The sequence below is a fragment of the Pempheris klunzingeri genome, chromosome 8 (genome assembly GCF_042242105.1).
Source record: "Pempheris klunzingeri isolate RE-2024b chromosome 8, fPemKlu1.hap1, whole genome shotgun sequence".
NCBI lineage: Eukaryota > Metazoa > Chordata > Actinopteri > Acropomatiformes > Pempheridae > Pempheris > Pempheris klunzingeri.
The window spans coordinates 13333273-13358459 of record NC_092019.1 but is presented as its reverse complement, the minus strand read 5'-3'; the positions used below and the strand labels follow the sequence as shown (position 1 = coordinate 13358459).

Sequence of the window (25187 nt, the reverse complement as noted above, 5' to 3'; positions counted from 1 at the left end):
TAGCTTTATCAACTACCCAAGCCAGAGGTGAAGCACCTGTAACTGAAAACATAACAGATGTCAGGTCATGAACACAATCTTAAACACGTTCCTCCCCTGTCGTAATGTTGCTGAAAGCAGTCACAGGAACCAGTTGCAGTCAGCAAATGTCAGAACAGAGACACATTCATCCTTTGTACTGCAGCACTAGTGGAATACCAGTCTGATAGTGCCGACTCTGGAGCAGCAACTACTGTTGCTGCTGATGTTGCTTCAGCTGAATGTTCGTTTGGCCACATTTAGACTTTTTGTATTGCGCATTTCAGATGATAGAATTTTGATATCAGAAATGTGAAACTGGAAAGTTGCAAAGACTACTTTTATTAGGACCTACTGTTTTTAATTTAGAGTGCGCAAGAGAGGAAGTCAGTTCAGTTGTGATACCAGAACCTTTAAAATGCCACGTAAACCATACAAATTAATCAGCGTGCAACAAGATAGTAAATAACAGGAAATGCCCCTTTATTTTGGGTGTGTGTGTGTGTGTGTGTGTGTGTGTGTGTGTGTGTGTGTGTGTGTGTGTGTGTGTGTGTGTGTGTGTGTGTGTGTGTGTGTGTGTGTGTGTGTGTGTGTGTGTGTGTGTGTGTGTGTGTGTGTGTGTGTGTGTGTGTGTTTCACATAGAGGGATTTTCTCTTTCATTTCTTTATTTTAAGCTAATATTTTTGACTTAAGGTCTGCTTTTAAGTCACTATGTTTCCTTTTGCAAATGCAATAAATCAGTCACACATTCATATACCTTTCTGATATCCTGTAAGATTAAACACCATCCGGTGAACAGTGTGTACTTGTGGTTGTCATGTAGAAGGAAGAGAACAGCTCATCAACAATATGTTTTTATTCAGTACTGAAAAGCTCAATTATTAAAGTCTTGATTACAGTATCAAGGATGCTGATATGGACAATTAATTAATTAATAATTGATTAAAAATCATAAAACTGGTCCCAATATAAAATCAATAGCAAATCTGTATCAGATGTGTATTTACATTCATTGTTGCACAAAACATTATTTACAACTTAAACCAGCAGCACACACCCACACAAGTGTTTTCATATATTTTGGAGTATTGCAGACTGCAAGATTGCTGCCATACATTAGTTTATTTGTGAAGAAAGCACCATCTTTTAACAGGTGCAACATAACTATCCAGGGGCTAGGGTTCCTATCAGCCATTATTGAAAACACATGTTTGTGAGTAGGTGCTTTAACATAAAAAAACATTAAAATCATAAGAATCTTACTAATTTCTTTCTGTGCACAGAGGCAGTGCAAATCAATCTACCGTGACATCTTCAGTTTGTGCCCCTCTTTTCTAATTATTCATTACAAGCTTTTTTTTTTTTTTAAAAATCCAGCATATTTACATGACCATATTTGCATTCATCTTATTCAGTACTCAGTGTCACTCTCTCCTCAGCAATGACCACTTTGCTGTCTTTGAAGTTAAAGATAGTGTCTGTGCCTTTCTTGTCCAAAGGAGTAGCGGGGTCGGATTTCCGGGAAATTCGGGATAAGTGTGAGGACAAGGACCGAGAGGACACAAATGACAAATGGTCCTCTGCAAGGGCACTCTCTAAGACGAAGCATACGGACCGCTTGAGCTTCTTCTGGAACTCCTCACACATGAAGACGTAGAGGATGGGGTTCAGGCAGCTGTTCATGAAAGCCAGATTCAAAGCCAGAGGACCTACAATCCTAATAATATTCCTGATATCTGGGTTCCTATTGGCCAATTCTATGAAATGCAAAACATGGAAGGGCATCCAGCAGATGAAGAATGCAAGAATGACAGAGAGAATGACTTTGCGAGGTCTATGTTTCCTGGTTTTCCTCAGGCGCCCTGCACGAACACTTATGGCCGCATAAGAGACGCATATTATCAGGAATGGGATGAGGAAGCCCAAAGCAAAGCGAAAAATACCCAGGATCCACAGTTGTTCCCTGGATGCAGAATAACTGCAGAATATCTTCCCCGGTCTCACCATAATCTCACGAAAATTGGCATAAGGGATGCTGCAGACCAGAGCGGCCAACCAGATAACAGCACTTGCGATTTGAGCTTTGCGGACTGTGCGCTTGTTATGTGCCCACACCACCACCCAGATTGTCAGGCAACGATCCAGAGCTATGGCTGTCAGAAGAAAGACACTGGCAAACATGTTGACCAGATTCACTAAATTGTTGAGCTTGCACATCAAACGTCCAAAATGCCACTGCTGCCCCTGATAGAGTGAAATTATTGAGAAAATCAGGAAGGCCGTGAAGAGGAAGTCAGCCAGTGCCAAGTTGAGAAACAAAACCGAGTTAACTGTTTTCTTCATCTTGAAGCCTGTCACGTAGATGACCAGACTGTTTCCCAGAGTCCCAACAATTAATATCAAACAGTAGATGACCAGGCAGGCTACATGCAGCTTTCTGTGGGCCCCGCTCATCCCAGCCGTTTGACCTCCAGTGGAATTGATGGTTTGGTTAGCTATTAACAAAAAGCTGTGTTATTACAAACATGAGTGATTTTAACACATTCTGCAATATGCACAGAGGAAACAGAGAATTTGATTACTTTTATAACATCAATGATTTTTTTTAATGAACTGAGTTTTACTTCCTATTGTATTGTTGTATTTTTTAAATGCTCCTGTCCTGGCACAAGTTCTCTATAACACTGGCTCCCTGATATAGTACAAGACTGGATAAAGTAGTCACAGACTGCTTTGTACTTAATAGCAACTTTTCCACTTATTTCACTCAGTTTCTGCTATTATCAGAGAATACCACCTATTAACTAAAAAAAAGCTTTTATGCATACCTATCAGGTCAGTTTAGCAAGAAATTATTGTAGACCATCTTTCAGTTAATGCAATTTAAAAGCAATGCAATTATTCGTTGAAAGTATCTTACCAGTGCTCATTTTTCTGGTGCGGTCTGAATCTAGGTTGATCTCATCTGTTTCTGCCTGCCTGATTCTCTCTTTCTCTCTCTCTCTTTCTCTCTCTCTCTCTCTCTCTCTCTAATTTCCCCTCCTTCAAGCAGCCACCAATAAGACAATAATTCTGCTGCAACCCAGCTGCTTTTCATTTGCATCATTTGCTGCCAAACTTCTTTTCATTTGTATTTTCATCTTCAATCAACACGCTTGATTTGTGCTGAACACGCGCAAACACACACACGTGCACACGCTACAAACAGACTGTTATTGTCCCACTCTAGCCAGGCTTGCATGAATGTAAAACATGAAATCCAACACTAGTGTTTGTAAGAGTTATGTATTTTATTTTTGTTTTTAGTGCATGATTTCTCACAAGTGCACCAACCATTGATGCTGTCTAGAACTCACTCACTGATCACAGTGAGGATGATAGCGCATGGGGAAACATGTAAACACGTGTATTGCAGATTTTTTTTGCGTGTGTGTGTTTGCATGTTAGTTGGAAGCAACTGTCTGGTCAATCCATCTGCGCAGGTAGGACACACGGGCGTACACGGCAGGGGCGCGTACGTTGCAGTTAGAGGTGCCCCAGGACACAATACCCACAAGGGACCACACTCCACTATTTTCACAGACCAGAGGGCCACCAGAGTCACCCTGAAATGAGACAAATATGTTTACCTAATGCATGGGGTCATATATTACAATAAAACCATGGCTCAAGCTGTTCATATTGCTCGATGGTGGCGTAATGTTGTATGCAGCTTAACAGGGAACGTGGGATTCCCTAATTTAAAGCCAAAAACAGGAAAACAGATATGCAGCAAAAACATCATTGCTGAGGAAGAAGATTGAACCTTTTTAAGTAACACTGTCATAATCACGTCATTTACTACCCATGAGCTAATGATGAATTTATCAAATGGTACTGGTTGTTTGTATAGACTGTGTTTATGTATTCTTTGAATGTTGAACTCTCAACTATCAGTGTGGGTATTATGTAATAACACTCACTATAGCTAACAATACTACTACTACTAATAATACAAAGTCATTATTAATTTACAAATTATTTGTTGATATTCACCTCTACCAGTTTATTATTATTATTATTAATTATTAACAAATTATAATTTACAAATTTCAGTAATTTTTTTATGCAGTTTTAACTAGTGCGTAAATATTACCTACATTTGTACAAATATAAAATGTAAACATTAGTTCATTGTGAACAATTAGTTGTTATCACCAGCTAAGCTGAAAAATAATTTACTTTTTTTATGAATCTGTATTTCAGGCTTTGAAACGGTTGTTACCTGACAGGAGGACACTCCAGATGCACCAGCACAGATCATGGCATCAGTGATTCTGTTTTGGCCCCAGTACTGCTTGCACTGAGCAGGGGAGAGCAGAGGCAGGGCAGTCTGCTGGAGGTAGCGGGGGCTCGCTGCCCGCAGACAAGAAATAGAGATGAGGCCAGCCGCACAAATAAATCGTTTACATTGTTCTTTGGGACGTCTGGTGGATATTTAGCAGTGCCTTTGCATTTTTCCTTTGTGGAAATGGAACTGTTCATATCTAGAGTTGATTTGCATGCGCAATAGACAAAAAGCAATAGCTCACTCACAGGTTTGGCCGGTCTTGCCCCACCCAGTGGTGACACATTTGGTTCCAGAGGGGATGCTGGTGCTGGAGGAGGCCAGGCACACAGGAGACACACGGGATGTCATCTGTACCGGGGACGACAGCCTCAGAAGAGTGATGTCATTATTGAAGTTCTGGGTATTGTAGTAGGGGTGAGTGATGGCCTGGATGGAGACGGGAATGTAAATCATTAGCAAATATAATGCCATTTTGCATTGCTGCAGTTCAATGGCAAATCAGCCAAGGAGATTTCCATTCATCTGTTATGGTGTAGCTTACCCTGGAAATTGACTTGACCTGGATTTGCTCGCTGTTGTACTGACGATCATGTTCTCCCAGGATAACACGGTGGTTTCTGGGTCTGGAGATATTTAGAAACAGACAGGAGTGACTTTAAAGATGGCAAGGTTGTCATTTTTCTCATGTGGATGAAGGACGTGTCAAAATTACTTACGACACACGGCAGTGAGCAGCAGTGACAACCCAGTACTGGTTGATCAGTGATCCTCCACAGAAATGGAATCCTCTACCATCCTAGGAATGAGAGGATGTAATTATGTTTTTCATCGCTTAAGTTTTTCACCCAAATAGCACAAGGGGTTGAAACTGTAGCAAAACTGCAATGTGTGTTTAGGGTGCATTACTACCTGAAGCGAAACCTGCCAGGGCCAGGACCCAGACACAGCAGTCTGCCCATTTACAATCTTGTTGTATCCACTCACTTCAGGCTTGATAGAAGGTACTCCACACCCTGAGGCCAAATCACACAACTGAAAAATGATCTGCTTCTCACAGTACATATGTCATATGTCATATATACCAAAATTGTTGTTTGTATTCTTATATCTACAATCTTATCAATGTGAAAGCAGACACATTACCAGTGATGACCTACTATTTTGTGATCAGAATGTCACAGAAACATTTTGTTCAAATAAATGGCTCATCTAGTTGTAAACTGCACGTCACTCACCCAGTGTGGAGGCCACAAGAGCTAAACAACTGACAAGCAAGAACATGGCCATGTCTCGATCGTGATTCACTTCCCTGAGTCTCTGCTGTGTAGGACACTGGCTTTTATATGTGTATTACACACACTTGACCCTGTGTTCCATGTGTAGTACTCCATACTGCAGGTACCCACACACACACACACACACACACACCAGTGGCTGTGATAGGTCTGGGAAGAGAACATATGGTGATAAGCTCACGAGATGACTTCTAAGTGAAACATTCATCCACTTAGTCTTACGCTGGTGTTTGTCCTGTTCTTGTGCATGGAGGTCATGGCTTTTTGCAAACAAATTGTTGTGTAATCATTCCAGTGGTAATAAGCAACAACACCGCCCCTTGATATAAGAAAAAAATAACCACATTTAATGTGTTTAGCTATATGCACCCTTGCTTACATCCGTGTTTCATCACTTACACATCAGCAGAAACAAGATGCAGCAAATAATGTAGAGCAACTCCCCAACTCATTTCAACAGTTGATCCTTATCATGTATTTTTTCAACCTAACAAAGTTTCCTGTGTGCAACACTTGCTTGCACACCAGTCAAGACATCTGTGGTCTGTTTTCAGCAAAAATTCAACAGCTGCAAAAAGAAACAGACGATGTATTTTGCAAATCAGATTCCCATTGTTGATCTTTATTGATTTTATGTTTACAAATCACAGATAAAAAGAGATGACAAGAATTGAAGTTAAAAGAAGCCCATGATCTGATGTTTAATGGGTGTGTATTCTAAATCTATATCTTTAGTGTATGTTGAGATCTGAGATAAAGATACTGCCAGCAGAGTGCTCAGTCGACCTCTTCAATAGTTGGGCCAGAGGAGGATCCACCTCCAGCTCCACCAGGCATTCCTCCTGGCATACCTCCTGGCATTCCTCCTGGCATACCCCCCTGGTACAGCTTGGAGATGATGGGGTTGCACACTTTCTCTAGTTCCTTTTGCTGGTGATCATACTCATCCTTCTCTGCCATCTGGTAAACACAAAGAATTCATTTAGACAGGGAAGTAAGGGAATTGCCTCACATTGTTTACGCGATATGATATGAACACACAGTAGGCTGCATTTCTGCTTTCACAATGTGAGCCAAAGAGGACTGCCTGTCTGTTGTCAAGACTAATGGTTCAGTCAGTGGAGTTTTACCTGGTTCCTGTCCAGCCAGGCAATGACTTCGTTGCACTTGTCTACTATAGTCTTTTTGTCCTCTGGGCTGATCTTGTCTTTGAGGTTGTCGTCCTCCACGGTGCTCTTCATGTTGAAGGCCAGAGACTCAAGGGAGTTCTTGGCTGTGACCTTGTCTCGCTGGGCCTCATCCTCAGTCCTGAACTGCTCTGCTTCCCGCACCATGTTCTCAATGTCCTCCTTGCTCAGCCGCCCTATGAGAAGATCAAATACAAAGCACTGTACCTCATGTGCAATATTTATCCTTTTATTTTCTGTACATGTTCAGCATGCTTTCAGCTTTTGAGCTAAGTCAGTGTTTGAATGCTCCTAATTGAAGAAGAATTTAACATGATCATGTACCTTTGTCATTGGTGATGGTGATCTTGTTCTCCTTTCCAGTGCTTTTGTCCACCGCAGACACATTGAGAATGCCATTGGCATCAATGTCAAAGGTCACCTCAATCTGAGGGACACCTCTGGGTGCAGGTGGAATACCGGTCAGCTCAAACTTGCCCAGGATATTATTGTCTTTGGTCATGGCTCTCTCACCCTCATAAACCTGAAACAATTATTCAAACTGAATAACCAGTGAATATTGTAATACACTGGGGCAAGGGAGTGTGAAGTGCTTTTTGTGTTCAACTTTACTTCAAGGTTTCTTTACCTGAATGAGCACACCAGGTTGGTTGTCTGAATATGTGGTAAAGGTCTGGGTTTGCTTGGTGGGGATGGTGGTGTTCCTTTTGATAAGGACAGTCATTACTCCTCCAGCAGTCTCAATTCCCAGGGACAGCGGCGTAACATCCAGCAGAAGCAGGTCCTGTACATTCTCAGACTTATCACCAGCTAAGATTGCTGCCTGCACAGCTGTGAAGAGTTTCCAAATGTTAAAACTAATGCCATTATGACAAAACAGCTTTTATATAAACCACTTAATTGTTTTTGAACAACAGCTTGAATACTAAAATAGTAGTATCACTAGACAACAAGTATAAACCTAAACGCTGCAGAGATACCCACCTGCACCATAGGCCACAGCCTCATCAGGGTTGATGCTCTTATTGAGGTCACGGCCATTAAAGAGGTCTTGCAGCAGCTTTTGAATCTTGGGGATACGTGTGGATCCACCCACAAGGACAATGTCATGGATCTGGGACTTATCCATCTTGGCGTCCCTCAGGGCCTTCTCCACAGGCTCCAGGGTTCCACGGAACAGGTCTGCATTGAGCTCTTCAAAACGGGCCCTGGTGATGGAGGTGTAGAAATCTGTTCCTTCGTAGAGTGAATCGATCTCAATGCTGGCCTGGGTGCTGCTGGAGAGGGTTCGCTTGGCACGCTCACAGGCTGTGCGCAGACGACGCACCGCTCGCTTGTTGCTTGTGATTTCCTTTTTGAACTTGCGCTTGAATTCACCAATGAAATGGTTGACCATGCGGTTGTCGAAGTCCTCACCACCCAAGTGAGTGTCACCGGCTGTGGACTTCACCTCAAAGATGCCATCCTCAATAGTCAGGATTGACACATCAAAAGTACCCCCTCCAAGGTCAAAGATAAGGACATTCCGTTCACAGCCAACCTAAAATAAATGTCAATAATTACTAATAGTAGAACATATATTTGGTCAAGGTTTGCATTTTATAAGTTAGTAACCTTTTTGTCAAGTCCATAAGCAATGGCTGCAGCAGTGGGCTCATTGATGATACGCAGCACATTAAGCCCAGAGATGGTTCCAGCATCCTTGGTGGCTTGACGCTGGGAGTCATTGAAGTAAGCAGGAACTGTGATAACTGCATTGGTCACAGGCTGTAAACACAGTAAGACCGTAAATCAGTAAATTGCATTTGTGTATTCACACTATTCCTCTTCTGTCACATTGCAAACATTGATAACTGTGGTTAGAGACCACAAGGCACTTGTGAGATTCTTTCTCACTATGTCTTTCATTTTAAATGAGGTTTTCTGTTAAGTGTAGCAGGTGTCACACTTGGTACTATCTCCTGACATTTGCAGCTTGTCATTGTGACCTCTTTGTCTGCATAAAAACCAAACTATCCTGCTATCATTTTGAGCACAGCATTATTGTCGTCTACCTTGCCCAGGTAAGCTTCAGAGATCTCTTTCATCTTGGTGAGAACCATTGAGGAAATCTCTTCAGCGTAGAAGGTCTTGATCTCACCCTTGTATTCAACCTCCACTTTGGGTTTGGATGAGTCATTCACAACCTTGAAAGGCCAGTGCTTCATGTCTGACTGCACCACAGCATCGTCAAACTTACGACCAATCAGTCGTTTAGCATCTAGATTTTAGTGAAAAAACAAAACACTGTAAGTGATATCTTACATTCACAGTGTATTTCAAATGATTGGTTGTCAACACAGTGAGGAGAATGATAATGTTGATTTTGGATCACTGTTTTGGAGCCTGTTTATTTTCGATCATGCAGTTCTTACCAAATACGGTGTTAGTTGGGTTCATGGCCACCTGGTTCTTGGCAGCGTCTCCAATGAGTCTCTCAGTGTCTGTGAAGGCCACATAGCTGGGCGTGGTCCTGTTTCCTTGGTCATTGGCAATGATCTCTACTTTGCCATGTTGGAAGATGCCCACACAGGAGTATGTGGTGCCCAGATCAATGCCTACTGCTGGTCCTTTAGACATCTTAGATAAAAGCAAAAAAATATAAGAAACGTGAGTAATTGTAGCTTTTTATCTTTAACAGTAAGCCCAGATTACTGCATGTATTCATCATCACTGAATAAAGGATTTATATTCATTCTGATGTTTATGATTGTAATTTAAAGATGTGCTGTCTTGTAGTATAATTCCAACATGAATATGTGCCTGCTAACTTTGTCCATCCACATATACCTATTATGGGTGTATCTAAGGAGGTGCATCTGTCCCTGTAATATACATAAATTCAGATGCATGTCCATGTGAGGCTTGCCTAATGGTGGAGTGGCGTCCATGGCATAGTGGCTTAAACCACCTCCTGACACTTGAGATGAAATGTCTATGGCCCATGTCACCCTGCTCTTTAATATGCCCTCTGCACCGCTTCTCTCTCCACTCCTCCCACAGCAACATAACACTATAGTGCATCAGTCAGGCTGTGAAATGTGATGTACTGATCTTGGAACAGCGATCAGTGTGTCTATTTTCCGACAGCTGACTCTAAATAGCTCACAGTTACTATAATAAGTATCAGTGTATCCACATGGCAATGAATGGAAGGTGTTTATTAATCATTGACTAGTTGGCATAAAAATAGAGGGCTTAAAAACAAAAATAGACACAGAAAACTATAGCGCTGAGGTGTAGAAACAAGCATATTTAATTACTGAAGAATTTAACAGAGGCCTAGTGTTACAAGGGGGTGTGAAAGGAGATAAAACTTCTTTAGAGGTAGAGAAAATTGCAAACTCAGTAAAATACTCCACCAAATCACAGAGTACAAAACTGCCTTGATTTGAGTGTGAAGAAGTTTAGATGAACATTTTTCCTCTGTATGGCCTAATGGGTGAAAATAGGTACTTTGTTCCTTAAATGTCCCAGAACTGCTTCAACTACAGACTATTGAATTATCGCTTGTTATCCAGTTGTGTAACACAGAGTGGAAAATGCTGACATAGTGCTGTTGCTTCACTGCCTGTCCTACGCCCATATCTGAAACTTGCCATGTGCAGTTCATAAGAACATACATGTGAACATGATAATAACAACACTGTGACCTGTGACTAAACACTACATATATAAAGGAGGTTTGTATTTGATTCTGTCTTAGCCCTGCTGTATAGTTAGTGCGATTCCCTAGTCTCCCCTGGGGAAGAGTCAATATCACATCCGACTGATGCTGCTGAATAAATGAACTGGAAATGGAAATGAAACAAACTGTGTGAACTGTGTGGTTTTTGAATGTCATGCCATTGTCTAACAGAAACCATGCAAGCCTCGCTTATTTGCTAATACAGCTCATGTTTGGCTGTTAAGCTTTCAAAACAGCAAGCAAGATAGACTATGAAGCCAGGCTGAGTGCAATGCTTCATATCGAAGGGGTTACCTTGTGCTGTCAGATGTTCAAGACTTGAGAGTTTACTGAATTAAAGCGGTGTTTTTTTTTGCCTGGCACACAACACTCCTCTCCAGCACTCCCTTCCCTCTCCTGGCAGGCGGACTAAAAGGACGAGTGTCAGTGCTCCACAGTGTATATAGAGGACGGTGCAGGGAGAGCTCATTAGGGTGTCAGGTGACTCCACCAAGGAAAGTTCTAGGCCCATGTTTCTGCTCACTGGACTTCCTTGAAAGACAGCTTGCTGTTGTAACCTCTGTAGCCTTCTGCTAGAAGAATGTCAAATGACAGGGCTTTGATTTGGCATCTAAACCAAACATGTTTTCATTATTAAGTGAGCATTGCTCAGTTCTGAAAAAGTATTTCTGGAACATGGATAATGTTGTTCACATGTTGATGTTACCCACATTGCTGGGACAGTACACAGTGTTACATTTTTCAAAATACTAAACCATTATGAAATCACACAGACAGTCGGTCAGCATGCACTTAATCTTAAGCACGAGTCATCATAAAAAGCCTCAAGTCTCAATCACATGTTCATATAATTTGCAGTAAAACAGCTGTAATAGACAGCTGACATCACCGGCTCACTTTAGAGATACAAATTGTTAGCAGTGATGTGTTTTGTGATGTCCATGAGCAAGTTAACCTGAAGGGCAGACTCTGCTGTCATCGGTGTGTGTGTTTGTGTGTGTGTGTGTGTGTGTGTGTGTGTGTGTGTGTGTGTGTGTGTGTGTGAATGGATGAATGGAAGGTAAACATTGTAAAGCACTTTGTCTGTTAAAGATACAGTATAAATGCAGTCAATTTACACTGATGATACTTTTGTACGTTTTTGAGGTAGAGTCTCTCGAGGGAACTTTATTCTTTTGCATTCCTACACTTCAAATTCAGTGTCTTACTTTTCTGTTCCACTTTATTTACTACCTGCAGGCAATGGGTGGTAAGACAAGTGGTTTTTAATTCAAAGTATGGACAATACTTAATAATTAATATATAACAAAGTCAATGCTTATCTCCTCTATCATATACAAAACTCGACATAAACGTTGCCAACATCACACAGTAAACAATCTGCAGTAGTTTTATTGAGGTATAATTGTAATTATTTATATTATCTATATGTCTTTTCTTCTCTATTTAAGACACAATTGTGCAGTAAGTTTTCCTTCCCTTTACTGCATAGTCCTTCTCCCAGAGCGCAAAAACTAGACATCTATTCTTGTTACATAGGCCTCTCTGACACATAGGCCATCTGGCATTAAATATAACTGCAGTCCGTTACTGACACCACCTGTTGCGACACACCACATCTTAGTATTCACACACATTCTGACAAGCAGTTGGTTTCTTCTAGCAGTTGAATATTGCATAACCTGCAAAAACAATTCTTTTGAGCTTTGATTTTGAGGTACTAAGATAATAATCTTAAACTTTTTATATTCATGGAAGCTCAGAGGGGGAGCAAAAATGACTCACAGTTAGTGTTGGTCAAATTTCATACAATAAATACTGTGCATCTATATTAAACAGCAGTAAGTGATCAGACTTAAGGTAAGCAGCCATCTGTACATCACTGTTTCCCTCAGAAATAAAAACTAAGATAAAGAATATGTGCCAACAAAACTCTCAGATTAGGGATTCCATGTCCCTTGTTACAAATTACAGTTTCACAACAGTCTCGAACCTCATGTATTTAAATAGGAGCTGTCATTTTAAAACAAGTAAACTACGGAGTTGATAAAGAAAGTCCTCCTCTCTGCTCTTGTGTGTTCTGCAGCGTCCATTCATATAGTCCCAAGCACAGCGCTTGCAGTAGTTGTACAAATGGTGCTCTGCCTTCTTCAGCGTGCTGTTCAGTTCCAGCGTTCCCTGAAGGCTGCAAAAAAAGGCAAAGGTTTGCCTGACATATTCATGAACAAATACAGAATCCCTTTTTTTGTGATGACATTTTCATGTCTTAGCATGCATACTAACCTGTTAGTAAACTGGATGAGTTGCACATCATCGCGGCACCGCAGCAGAGACTCTCTGTTCTCTAACAGGATGGCTGCGCAGATGAAGAGCTCAAAGGTAAAGTCAGTGTTAATGGCCTGCAGCTTTGACTCTGAATTGTCCTCTGCAAACATTAAAAAAGCAAATATCACTATATTAAGGTCAGACATTTCACAGAGGTAACTATACCCCCATGTTCTGTATTATTTATTCTGCCAACTTAGATTCTGCATTTCACCTGTGATGTATTTTCGTGTCAGCCTTTCCTGATAACGGGCTCTGTCAACTTGTTGGGAGATAAGCTCCAGGTGGTCACAACTCAGGATCTCGAACAAACGTAATGCCTCACTGTGTTCAAACTCCCTCTGGAAACCCAGCAGCAGCCACCTTGAAGAAGGGACAACACATGCACGCACTTAAATACAAACACATTTTCAGATATAGAGGATTAAATCACAGCATGGTACCACAGATCTACCTGTGGCAGAAAGTAAAGCTCTCCATGCTGTCCGTGACCAAATGAGTATAAAGCAGAGGATCAAGTTCCTTCAACAGGGCTGCCTCCAACTCTGGAAGACATTAAACGCACTGTTAATTTTATTTATTTATTCATTTATTTATTTTTGGTCCAGTGTTATATGTTAGTGATCATATTCATGTTTTTTGTCTGAATGCCTGAACTGGCATCAAACTTCACCTGACTAGAAAAATAAAGATTTGACAGATTCAGAAATTTGTATATCTCTAATACTGAACTACTAATTAAATAAAATACAAATACTCTAACATTTTAATATATAATATCACAGGTGATGACGTAGTGGAATTATTTTTCTGAAGATTTTCAGTATAGGTTTCAGCACACATACACACACACACAAACATGACATTTATTATACATAAAGCTGCATTTCTTTTTGGTAATCCGACCTATTTTTCTGTGCAGACCATCAGCCCTGAAGTCCTTGGAGAATTTCTCCATGTAGCAGCAGAAACTCCAGAACGTGTCGACCTCAGAGTCAAGAACCTCCAGGAACCGGCTGCACAGGTCATTCATTCCTTGGGCATAACTGACCTCTGGATCAACAATCAAGATAAGTGGTGCAGAAACAGTTAGTGCCTTTAACTTAATCATTTAGTGAGTATCACTGAACCTTAGATGGACTCTTTCTTGTTGTTTACCTGGATGAAAAGCAGCATAAGTGATCAGGATGTCTCTCAACACTAACAGATTACCGGAGCCTTCCCCCCTGTAGACACAAGCAGAATAACTGAAACACATTGATGTGTAATATATACATACATATACAGACAACCATACACATTTGCAGATACAACATTTTGAATTAAGCTCTCCATGAAGTATTTTTATTTATTTATTTTTTCACATTGTGCCAACATGCGTTTGATTAGAAGATGCAGTCAGACTGGTTCTGGAGGCCAGAGGAGCAGGAGACAAAATATCTTGGTAGTTCCAAGACATTCTGGATATTCACAAGAATTAACCTTTGAATAAAATACAGAAAGTCTGTCTATTAACCAGCAGAAAATTATGATATCTTGCTAGCTGGTTGTAAATTATTTAAAAACAGAAATAAACTTCAGTTGAGGATTTGCATAATTTCAATCTTTTCAGTCTAATCCAACAGCAAAATATGAGCAACCTGTTTAGATTAGAAGATGAAAAACCAAGATACAACCACAATCTCAGTGTTTTAACAAACTCAAATTTGAGCTTCAGCATTTTAACATCTCAAACAAATACCAAGAATCTCATGTCCACGCAACACTTAGAGAAATACATTCATGCCTTCATTTCCAGCAGGGTGGGCTGTTCTACGCCTCTCTTATCTGATCTTACCAAAAAGACCTTTGGAGGCAGTCAACTGGTAGAACCTCAAGTCTGAACAAAACACAGGAAGCTGCTTTTAGCCACTATGCTGCACGCACACAGAACCAACTTCCATGTGATCTCAAATGTGCCTCTACCCAAGCTGCTTTCAGCTCTACATTAAAGATATAGCTGTTCTCCTGTGCCTTTGTGTGCTTGTTTTTATTTTATTTATGTATGTATTTATTTATTGAAATGTATTCTATTACATTTTCATTTATTTATTTATCTTTATCTTATTAGTTTTTTATTTCTTTGCATTTCATATTGTTCTGAATGTCATTCTAATGTTTTTCTTTGCCTATTTAAAGCACTTTCAATTGTCTTTGTGTATGAAATGTGCTGTATAAATACAGCTGCATTGTGCCATGAAAAAGGTGTTTTGGCCTTAACACACTGTCATGATGATGAATTAAACCAGACTTACCACAGTCTGTTGCTTTTTGTTTTCCTTTCTTGGTCAACTGAGGTGAGCGGAGACCGAACGTTCCCTTTTGGCTGCTTAAAACTAAGTGCCTGGATGTTCACTCCCACAAACTTCACCTGTCTATCTGTTGACTCAGATCTATAGCTAAAAAAATACAACAATGGCTCTAAATCACTCACTGGAAGTAGCTCAGGTCTCTGTTAGTTCTGGGCACATCCTTGTCAATGATTCGCGTGGCTTCTCGCAGCTCATGTTGATCAAATGTGACCCGCTCAAACAATATCTGGTGGGAAGGAAATGTAGAGACAAACAAACGTTTGACCACTATTGATTGTCATCTCAGTGTTGATCGCTATAGTGGAGACCACACATTTTACTACACTTCATTCTTCTTCTTCTTGCACGAGAAGTGGAAATAACAATATGTGGGTAGTAAACTAGAGTCAGTAGCTTCCTGAGAGTGTCATTCTGTTAAAGTGTCACTATCTGAATGCACAAACCAGCTATCAGCTCTTCCTGTGCACACACTCTCTGGACAGAATTACTAAACACAGCTAGAGCAAGGAGGTACATGGTACACAGTTTGTTCAACATAATTAGATCCTGTTGTATAATTTCCCTAAACATACTTGTCACTTCTCCCACTTAAAGCAGTTCATCTTTTCTTTTCTACCAAACAAAAAAAAAACACAACCAAAGCAGAAATACATGAATAGAAACACTGAAGTGCATATGAAATAGAAAAGATAAACATATATTTATAAGCTAACCTGTGCCTGAAGCTCCAAGAAAGCCAGTCTGTCCCTGACCTCCTCAGACTGGTCCTGGGTCTGTTGCTGGGCCTGTGCCTGCCTCTGGTCAAAGTACCTGACTGCTGCTACCAACTCAGCTGAAATGGAGATAGAATCACATGGCCTCAGCAATTTTAAAAAGAGAGGGTTCGGCAGTGACAGAAGAAAAAGAGAAAAACAAGAATGACGATGCAATCCTTTCATTGTGGTGCATCATGCATGTTTGGGCTTTTACCATCAGTGCCGTTGAGATGCATCTGCACAGCTGAAGGAAGGAACTGCTGCCACTTTCTCTTCATGACCTGATAGCGTACGGCCAGCTGCTCCTGCAGCAGAGAGCGCTCTAAAGCTGTGGAGCTACACGGGTACATCCCAAACAAGAAACGCCACACCAGGCCACGCTCAGAGGGATACACGCCACCTGGACAGGGATTGAAAACCTTTCAGTCATTTATGGTGGTCAATATAAGTGACTCAGCAGTGTTCTCATGGACATTTCAGCTATTATCATTCAGTCAAGCCAGTCACCACCAGGCCAAAACAAACTCTGACTGGATCACATTGTGTTGCAGCTGAGAAAAGAAGCAATCTTTAGGAAACAATCACTGATCTAAAATTTGGTGAACTTTACCCTGCTTTGAGACGAGGATTTCAGATGTCTTATGTAATGTTTAGTTCTTTAATCTTTGGTTTCCGTGTTTGGAGGGATGGAATGTGCATAAAGGTCTAAAGGCCACAGAAAAAACAGGGTGAGCTTTCACATTCCTGCTCACAGATGACTGATTTAGTGTGATGTTTTTACCCCATGAGAACTCCTTTGTGTTGATGTCCATTGTTCTGTGCTGCTGAAACCTCAAAAATTTGAACTGGAGGCACTACTCCAGAGATATCCCCATTTCTCATAGCTCCACACACTTCGCTGGATGTTTTCGTCTAACTGTTGAATCTCATGTGACTTTATTCTGCCTCTTATGAATCTTACCAACTCACTAAATGGCATCTGTTGTTTTATCACAACAGTCACGCTGGAGTTCTTTGCTCAAGGGAGTCTCATGCACAATGAAATGATTTTTGAGAGCTCCTGCAGCAAAACATCACTTGACTGCCTCTTGGTCTGTATTAATGGTAACAGTGCAGATCTAGTTCATCTGGATACACTTGATCATAAATATTCCTACTGGAATATTTTACTGCAGCAAAATGCTGCATGTATGGCCTTAATTGTATGTTTCTGGACACTGAAGTCAAGTTTATTATCAAATTGTATGGAAATATTAACTGCCTTTATTGAATTAGACAAATTTGTAAAGTAACATATTTTCAGACAAACAGAAATCACCATCTGCAATCCTTTCAGCCTTTTCTGTTTTGTTCAGAAACCTCACAAAGACAGCGTTCTCTGTGAAAAACCATCTTACACTGTGATAAATGAACTGGTTAGTAGTTTATGCAGCATCACGCCAAGCACTTCCATGTAATACCGTGCTGCCACAGAAATGTACGAATAATCTTTAAAACATGGATTTCACTGGATTAGTAAAGACGTTATACTTCCAAATGGACATTGTGGGATTATCTATTATTTCTGCTTGACCTATTATGACTTCAGAATCATTAGTTCCAATTGCATTAACTTAATACTCAATGACAAATACTTATGTTGCACACTGCAGTTAGTGCATATGGATAAAGATAAAGTCAAACACCTTATCTTCCAGATAGATAGATAGATAGATAGATAGATAGATAGATCTACCGTTTTTGAAAATATGCATCCTCAGTCTTGACTCGTCGACCCTCCCCTCGGCGTCCATGACTCCAGGTAAGGTGAGACGCGCGGCGGACAGAGCAGGAGAGCTGACCGCTGCCACCCTCCTCTGGTGGCGGACATATGGCCGGTGACCGGTCGCCTCCTCTCCTGCTGTCCGTCCTGACCCAACATTATTCAGATCTTCCATCTGTGCCCGAAGTGTTTGCGGTCACAGCAGGTGAGGAAGAGCTCGTCTGACGCGCCGCATCCACGGAGCCCGAGCGGACAACAACACTCTGTCATCCTCCCACAGACTTTGCTCCTTTGCTTCCCATCTGGGAGCCGAAACCTTCCAGGACTGATTTCCTTCTTTTTTTTCTCCCCCTCGTCGTTCAAGATCACAAAAACAGAGTGAATGAGTTTCACAAATCCATTTAAACCATTTCCCTGCCCTGTTGCCTCTCATCCAGCCATCTGGGAGTCATATGACTGCACCTTGGGATCCGTGTTTGGCCCACATTCCAGGTGGAGTCCGGACCTCAGGGCGAGCGTGTCTCACGCCACCTAGTGGTTTTATTTATTTATTTTATGGCGTTATGGAGTAATTACTTTAGATTATGCTTGAATAAATATGTTAATATCAGACTTACCTGTTGCTTTCCCCAGCTGCTAATCCCTAAACCCTTGTTTGTGGACATGTTTGTTGCTTGTGTTTCCCTTGGAGGTAAATGTGGGAACAATTAGCCTAAAGTTCACTTGCTTGCTTTTGGTTGTGTAAACAAGAATGAACAAAACAAGAAAAACCCAGCAGCACTGGTTTCCTCAAAGACATGACTTTTGAGGAGTACAACAGGGACTAAAATATGGATATACTGTACCTATATAAGCAACTGAAAAGGGTAGATAATTAATCTGTGACCAAACAGTTCATGGCCTCCCTAATGATAGAAGGTGTCATACAGACTGAAAACTTTTCAGGCAAATTTGTGATTTTAAATATGCTTGAGTTGACTAAGTTGTTGACCTTTTGATATCGACCATTTCTAACTACCACGATCCATAATCTCTACTAGTTCAAGTTGAAGTTTTTCATTTTTAAATGTCATGGGTGCAGCTAATGCCGTGGAGCAGTTGTCTGCAAAGAAATTCTTCTGTATGGAAGATCAGTGTCATTCTCAGCAGCAGGACACAGCGTGCATTAAAAATACTGTGTGGAAGGTTTTAAAAGACAGGCTCACATTTCTTCTATTTTATAAGGGTTGGTGATCACTGTGATTGCTTCTTGTGTTGGCACTGGCATTAAAATGTTCCCTTCCTAAGGCGACGTAAATGGAAGTGATGGGGACATAAGACACAGTCACTGATCTGAGCAAAAGTATGTTCTAAAGTTTGGCTGATGCTAATATGAAGCTTGAGTGCTGCAAAATAAAATATAATTTCTACCGTACATTTTTTTTGTATGCGACAAGACTTTTGTCCAAGCCAAATCTGACCTTTCTGTTCTAATTAAATGATAAAACTCAATGAATGATACAAAACCTTATTTTGGTACAATACACATAATCCAGAGGCCTTTGCCTTTCATATAAACCATTTCAGATTCCAATTGATCAACTACAAGTCAAGTTATTATATGTTGTTCCAACAACTTCGGTAAGCGACTTGACTTTTGTCAGGGACTGTAGTTTCAAGTAAACTTTTTAGACTATTAAAACTATTTTTGCACACGGGGATTGTGGATTTTAGTCACCAATAATGTCACCAATAATGCTACCAATGCCACCAAACATTCAAGTGAATATCATCCTTTCTATCTTGCACACTTTCAGTGTATGTTTCAGTCTTGTATTTTTAAACTGACATGACCGGCACAGACCATAAGTTTTCCCTCAAGATTCGTATATGACATTTGCCCTCAAGCTCAATGAGTAAGTTACTGTGGTCTGTGTTCACTGTCTCAACTTCCCTTTTTGCCAATTCAACACTGTCAAATAACAGGAAACACACCCAAAAACTTCACATCAATGTTAAGATCGAATACTTGCAGACAAAGCACTACAAAGCCCCACAACCTCTTCTGGATCCCTCTCACAGTGAGTATTTAGTTTAAGCTGTAAATGTAAGGATACTAGCTGTTTAATTCCACACCTTTGTTGTATGTAGGCTACCAGATGTGACCTAACACCAAATGAATGAACATTTTAGGATTATGTTTGTTAACCCCAGAATGTTTTCCTTAAATCAGATGAAGCTGCCAGGCCTGATTGATCTTAGCCTCATATTGACTCTGGTCTCTGTAGGTGGGTGCGATATTGAGCTGATGTGTTTGTTTTGAATTTTATTTTATGAAGTGTGCACTTTAATGTATATACCACATGTATCACACACACACACACACACACACACACACACACACACACACTTATGTATATATGTATATGTAAATGTATGTGTGTGTGTGTCTGTGTATATATATATATAATATTTTTGTATTTGTATTTATTTCTGTTTGTTGTTACTAACACTTCTGCACCTTTTCTGTCTCCTCTGTTGCTGTAACAATATTATCTTATCTCTATAAATCTGCTTTTGTTTTCAACACAGGTCACAACTGGGATATTCAGGTCATGAGAAGCATTCATACACCATATGGCTCAGATGTGATCATACCATGCATGTTTAGCTATCCAGAGCACAAACAGTGCACTACAGTAAAAGAAGTTTACTGGAAAAAGGCAGGGAAAAATGACTTAAAAATCGAAGACAATGACAGAAATCCATTTGTTTATCACAATAATCCAAACTTTGTGCTTGAGAAGTACAGAGGAAAGACCAAGCTCATTGGAAATAAAACTAATTGCACCCTCAAGATCCAAAACATCACGGAGAATGAACCAAATATCTATGTGAGAGTTAAGCTAGACTGTGACAACTACAGTTTCAAAAATCACTCTGTCTCCATTAGTGTGTCTGGTGAGAATTTCAGTAAAACATTTTAATCATGATTTTATTCATATTGATGTGGTTGAGTAAAGGGAGATTAAATTAATACTTCACTCTTCACTCCCACATGGCCAGGTGGTATCCCAGTATCTCCAACCCCTTATAATGGTACGGCCTTTCATTTTTTATGATACTCTCCACGTTTATATCATTTGTTTCTGTACTCATCAATTTGCTATTAGGTGGTACAATATTTCCCAAATAATTAAAACAAGACGTACCTCAGCTTAAACTTTGACACAAACAAATCTCTTTTTTAGACTTTGCGGGCACCCAATTTAACAACTCTGAAACAATAACAAGTAAGTTTGCACAGTTTGTTTCTCTAACATTTAATATGTTAAAATCTGTAATTCAATTTCCTTTATCAAAAAAAAAAGTCATTATTATCATAATTTTCTTTACAGCGGTTATGCCTGAGAGGATTTTAACATCAACGTATATCTTTGTACCAATTGCTGCCCTTCTGATCATTCTCCTTGTTGCTGGAATTGTATTTTGCAAAAAATACAAACGGTAATGAGCAGAAAAAGTATTTGTTTCATGCTGATACTTGTGTTTTCCTTATATTAACCATGTGCACACATGGAAGAATGCAGAATGATGAAGGTGCAGAGTTTGGCACGCTTTCACATAAATTTCTCTGTGCTCACCTTTAATTTCAGTTCAAGACATGTACATATGATAACAAGTGTGTGACATCTCAGCTTGTTTAGGAGCCATATATGTTATGCTGAAAAGAAGGAATCAATGTGATTTAAATAATTTTTAATGAACTGTGACTCATAATCACTTCCAGTAACATGCCTCATGGCAATAACCTATTTTTACAGGTCACAGTCATTTATCAGGGAAGAATCTGGATATTACGCAAATTTTAGCAGACCATCATCAAACCAAGCTGAAAGGTTTGTTTCATGATACAATAATTACATAAATTTAGAGCAGAGATATTATTTTTCATCATTATGTATATGTATAAGCACTGTATGTGTGTGCATGTGAATTTCAGACATGAATTCCTGTTCCTCAAATCAGAACCCAAACTTTTGTCTTTTCAGAGAAGCATCTTGCATAAAACAAGACAACAATAAGCTTCCTGCACTGAAGGCCATTGATGAACCTGTCTACATCAACATGGAGGTACAACTCTCAGCATTTTAACAACTGATGCTAACCTTGAAGGCACCCTGTGGAGTTTTCTTGGAAACAAGCAAAAGTTAAGGTTACATCCAGTGATTCTCACCAAAACACATTTCAAGGTTTAACAAACCTGGCAAAAGCACTTCCCTCACATTAGAGTCAAAACTACTCGTTCTCATTCCACAGTCACCAATAATAGATATCCAACGTCCAGTTACATTTGAAAGTTACTCAAAATAAAACCCAGGGAAAACTCCACAGGGAACCTTTCATACAATTCAATTTCTATATTTCTATATTTGCAGGCTCCTCCAGGACAGATGGATGAAAGTATGGAGGGTATATATGCAAATGTGGATCATTCAAAATAAGGAAAAAGGTGCATCTCACAAATCTCAAAATCTATTTGGACTTAAGCTTCATCTTAAAGCTATGTCTGTGTTCTGCATTGTTTTGTGCAAATGTTGATGTCGATGTGCGAATATTTGTAGGATACATCACAACAGGATTATCTTTTCTTGAGAAAAAATGATGCACACTTTTTTGTGACTTTTATCAAATACTACGTCTGCATGATTAAATGTCATTGCCAAACAAAGAACGGCACAGTCAAGTCAGTCTTCAGTCTTGCTCCCATGGATGAATCAGCACCTCATGATACATCCAATGTCATTGTTCAGTGCCAAGGTGTCGGGTCAGCTGGGATGGTGGCTGGGCATGTAGCATGTCTCATGTCTCACATTCATGCAGGAGACCAGAGTCTATGTGCCCTCACTGACCTGCAATCAATATCCACCTTTTCATTCACTTTCACTTTCAATCACTTTTATCTTTCCCTAACCATAACCAAGTATTTTAGTTATCTAACAATAGCTATATACAATACAATACAATATAACCCTGATCTTTCCTTACTCTTTCCATGACTGCTAAATGTTTTATATATTGTGGAAAGCAAGAATTTCTACACACTGACACTGAACATAAAGACAAAAATTATTGCGTTGGGCTAACAGCCGCCAGTGCAATTTACCTGCTTCATGGCCCACATAAAAATCAGTCTCTCCTCATGTGAGCATCGCAGTGTCATAACCAATAGGGATGCTAGCAAACCTATTCAAATATAACACAGCATGTAAAAAAAAAAAGAATTTCCATTAAAGCCTATTGCCTAACATGAAATATGGTTGGTTTTTGCTGTTTATATGTTTACATTGATGCAGGAATACAGGAAAGTATATCAAGCATGTGCATATTAGTTTTGCAAGCTGTTTGTAACATTTGATGACTGGAGTTCTGTTTTCTGTGGAACTGAATGTGTAATCTTCTTATCTAGTCAAAAGGTTGACACATTTTGGGTCTAGTGAAATACTCACTATGTTTTTTTCTGGTCTTTCTCAATATTTCTGCCAAAGCACTTCCTGTGTGTCCAGCACCGTTGCTGAAGCTTAAACTTCTGTTTTCTTTTCTGATTCAGTCTCCTATGTAGTGGTTAAGTTATTACTTGTACTGTGATATGTAATTTAAGGTTTAGAGTTAAAAGTCATTGCTTGTCCCCAGTGATGTACAGTAATTGAAACAATAGTGGCCAGCTCTGTAAATCCCTGTGATAAATAAAGGGCAAGTTCATAAAGCTGTTAATGTTGCCACTGTTTTCTGTTTTCATTTTGGTGAGCAATGGTCACAAAGGTCTATTCAATGTGCTTCCTAGGGCACTTTCAGACTCATGCTGTACAATTTTAACAAGAGGCAGTTCTGCATTTTTAGTTTCTCCTCATAATCTTATGGTAAGAAATGTAAATATTTCATCTGTATTGAAAGAAACTAAATCCAAACACTGATATTTCAAGCAGGCTTTAGAAGCTCATTTACACCAAACAAAGACAGCGGACAAGATTGTGCTGAGAAATAAGACTTTCTCAACCTTGGTTGTATCTATGTCCAGCTTACTTGGAATCAGCTTATCGTTGTAGCTGAGAGACCGCTGTCTTCTCTGGGTTTATTTACAAGTGTGGAGTTACTTTTTCATACTCTGTAATTCTTTCTATTTGACAAACTCAACCAAAGAAATGCTTAGTCTGTACTTCAAAACAATATATTACACTACCGTCTACTGCTCCATTGAGGCCATTGTTGTAATAATTGCATCCATGTCTCCTAGAACTTCTGTTTAGCCTATCTGAATGTTACCAGAAAACTGACATAGGTGAACTTTACCCATAGAAGTAAATTTCGGTCATTTTGTCAGTTCACAAACATCATACTTGTTAGATTTGTAACTAAAATACCAGCAATGGATTCAGCAGCTACACTACTTACAAAAAGTTAGTGATATTCGGCTTTCAGGTGAAATATATGGAAAATGTAAAAAGTTAATGCTACAGTGATATTATATCATGAAAGTAGGGCATTTAAGTAGTAGCATGCAATGGTAGTTTCTTCATCTTAAACAATGTATTTGAAGAAAAGCTAACAACAGTGGTGGGTATACCACAACAAAAAAATTTTAGTGTCTCAATAAATTGGGATGTGGCCAAAGATCGTCCACTCCTCTCCTTTCTGTGACTCTTCCAGTCTCTGTATCACTGTTACAACCTCTGTGACACTCTGTGACCCTCTAAACTCAGTGAAAACTTCCATCTGAGGACTTCCTGTTTGAAGCCTCCAGTGTTGAGGTGCTGCTGATCAACTGTTAGGTGTCGTCTCGGTCTCATGATGTCAGAATGTGAACAGCTTGATGAGGAGGACTGTTTAAATACCAATTCTAACTGAAGCAGGAAATGTATTGGTTGATTCATGGATCAAACCTGTTGTGAATTTTGCTGTTAAGCTTCTTGTTAGAGAACAGCAACTTGTGCAAAAAGTACTGAAACACTGAACAGTTGGACATGTGCATTCAAAGGTTTAGAGAAGGTCACATTAAGTTCACCTGGAAAGGTTAGAATGCATTTTAGGTTCATCCTGAAATTTCACCCGAAAGCCGAATATCCCTAACTTTTTGTGAGTAGTGCATTAAAAATACTGAATCTGATCTGATCTAATTGAATGGGCCCGATGTGACTTGCAATATGCCTGAACAAGCACATTGCAAAACATCAAATTTCCCCAATGTTGCTTTCCTCCACAGGAAATTTGGTTAACTGTGGTATTACCCTTAAAAAATAGCCTGAAAAAAACAACATTTTAATGTGGTAATGCAAATGCAGTCCATTGCATACTGCATTTGCCCTCAATGATAGCCTTTAGTTTAGAATAAGAAATGCTTGTCTTAGCATCATGTGATGGTTTTTGCCACACAACGCTCCTTTGTTGACTCATCTTTT

The 25187-nt window shown here is 39.8% G+C and overlaps 5 protein-coding genes across 5 annotated transcripts; 1 reads left to right on the top strand and 4 right to left on the bottom strand.

Moving 5' to 3' along the window:
* Nucleotides 1–882: 882 nt before the first annotated feature.
* LOC139204703 (chemerin-like receptor 1) lies at nucleotides 883–2974 on the bottom strand. Its single transcript, XM_070834662.1, has 2 exons — nucleotides 2940–2974; nucleotides 883–2514 (listed from the first exon to the last, which is right to left on the bottom strand). Exons 1-2 carry the CDS (start codon nucleotides 2947–2949, stop codon nucleotides 1427–1429), a joined length of 1098 nt encoding a protein of 365 aa, XP_070690763.1. The 5' UTR covers nucleotides 2950–2974; the 3' UTR covers nucleotides 883–1426.
* Nucleotides 2975–3454: 480 nt separating this feature from the next.
* LOC139204707 (chymotrypsin-like protease CTRL-1) lies at nucleotides 3455–5674 on the bottom strand. Its single transcript, XM_070834671.1, has 7 exons — nucleotides 5585–5674; nucleotides 5259–5362; nucleotides 5066–5145; nucleotides 4891–4972; nucleotides 4595–4775; nucleotides 4284–4414; nucleotides 3455–3624 (listed from the first exon to the last, which is right to left on the bottom strand). The coding sequence occupies exons 1-7, from the start codon at nucleotides 5634–5636 to the stop codon at nucleotides 3463–3465; spliced, it is 792 nt and encodes a 263-aa protein (XP_070690772.1). The 5' UTR covers nucleotides 5637–5674; the 3' UTR covers nucleotides 3455–3462.
* A 571-nt stretch (nucleotides 5675–6245) lies between these two features.
* Nucleotides 6246–10967, bottom strand: hsc70 (heat shock cognate 70). Its single transcript, XM_070834647.1, has 9 exons — nucleotides 10853–10967; nucleotides 9246–9450; nucleotides 8886–9091; nucleotides 8446–8598; nucleotides 7816–8371; nucleotides 7460–7662; nucleotides 7156–7354; nucleotides 6775–7007; nucleotides 6246–6604 (listed from the first exon to the last, which is right to left on the bottom strand). The coding sequence occupies exons 2-9, from the start codon at nucleotides 9448–9450 to the stop codon at nucleotides 6422–6424; spliced, it is 1938 nt and encodes a 645-aa protein (XP_070690748.1). The 5' UTR covers nucleotides 10853–10967; the 3' UTR covers nucleotides 6246–6421.
* A 967-nt stretch (nucleotides 10968–11934) lies between these two features.
* Nucleotides 11935–18214, bottom strand: LOC139204698 (TBC1 domain family member 15). Its single transcript, XM_070834657.1, has 10 exons — nucleotides 17725–18214; nucleotides 16204–16389; nucleotides 15948–16066; nucleotides 15357–15460; nucleotides 14042–14109; nucleotides 13790–13936; nucleotides 13338–13428; nucleotides 13098–13246; nucleotides 12842–12983; nucleotides 11935–12743 (listed from the first exon to the last, which is right to left on the bottom strand). The coding sequence occupies exons 1-10, from the start codon at nucleotides 17924–17926 to the stop codon at nucleotides 12575–12577; spliced, it is 1377 nt and encodes a 458-aa protein (XP_070690758.1). The 5' UTR covers nucleotides 17927–18214; the 3' UTR covers nucleotides 11935–12574.
* A 1529-nt stretch (nucleotides 18215–19743) lies between these two features.
* LOC139204706 (myelin-associated glycoprotein-like) lies at nucleotides 19744–23341 on the top strand. The gene is made up of 9 exons (XM_070834670.1): nucleotides 19744–19811; nucleotides 19964–20018; nucleotides 20323–20691; nucleotides 20797–20829; nucleotides 20982–21023; nucleotides 21129–21237; nucleotides 21555–21629; nucleotides 21783–21864; nucleotides 22170–23341. Exons 2-9 carry the CDS (start codon nucleotides 19964–19966, stop codon nucleotides 22233–22235), a joined length of 831 nt encoding a protein of 276 aa, XP_070690771.1. The 5' UTR covers nucleotides 19744–19811; the 3' UTR covers nucleotides 22236–23341.
* Nucleotides 23342–25187: the final 1846 nt, after the last annotated feature.

What these genes read in the sequence shown, in the direction of transcription:
- hsc70 (XM_070834647.1), bottom strand. Translation starts at nt 9,450, where the DNA reads ATGTCTAAAGGACCAGCAGTAGGCATTGATCTGGGCACCACATACTCC. An exon ending in CTGAAGCTTACCTGGGCAAG is followed by an intron (nt 8,599 to 8,885) that starts GTAGACGACAAT and finishes CTGTGTTTACAG; the next exon opens with CCTGTGACCAATGCAGTTAT. An exon ending in GGCTGTGGCCTATGGTGCAG is followed by an intron (nt 7,663 to 7,815) that starts GTGGGTATCTCT and finishes AACTCTTCACAG; the next exon opens with CTGTGCAGGCAGCAATCTTA.
- LOC139204706 (XM_070834670.1), top strand. Translation starts at nt 19,964, where the DNA reads ATGAAGCTGCCAGGCCTGATTGATCTTAGCCTCATATTGACTCTGGTC. An exon ending in ATCTCCAACCCCTTATAATG is followed by an intron (nt 20,830 to 20,981) that starts GTACGGCCTTTC and finishes TCTCTTTTTTAG; the next exon opens with ACTTTGCGGGCACCCAATTT. An exon ending in TTTTGCAAAAAATACAAACG is followed by an intron (nt 21,238 to 21,554) that starts GTAATGAGCAGA and finishes CTATTTTTACAG; the next exon opens with GTCACAGTCATTTATCAGGG.
- LOC139204707 (XM_070834671.1), bottom strand. Translation starts at nt 5,636, where the DNA reads ATGGCCATGTTCTTGCTTGTCAGTTGTTTAGCTCTTGTGGCCTCCACA. An exon ending in CCTGGCAGGTTTCGCTTCAG is followed by an intron (nt 5,146 to 5,258) that starts GTAGTAATGCAC and finishes TCTCATTCCTAG; the next exon opens with GATGGTAGAGGATTCCATTT. An exon ending in AGGTCAAGTCAATTTCCAGG is followed by an intron (nt 4,776 to 4,890) that starts GTAAGCTACACC and finishes GTCTCCATCCAG; the next exon opens with GCCATCACTCACCCCTACTA.
- LOC139204698 (XM_070834657.1), bottom strand. Translation starts at nt 17,926, where the DNA reads ATGGAAGATCTGAATAATGTTGGGTCAGGACGGACAGCAGGAGAGGAG. An exon ending in GATGCATATTTTCAAAAACG is followed by an intron (nt 16,390 to 17,724) that starts GTAGATCTATCT and finishes ATCCCTGTCCAG; the next exon opens with GTGGCGTGTATCCCTCTGAG. An exon ending in GACACGAAAATACATCACAG is followed by an intron (nt 12,984 to 13,097) that starts GTGAAATGCAGA and finishes TAATGTTTGCAG; the next exon opens with AGGACAATTCAGAGTCAAAG.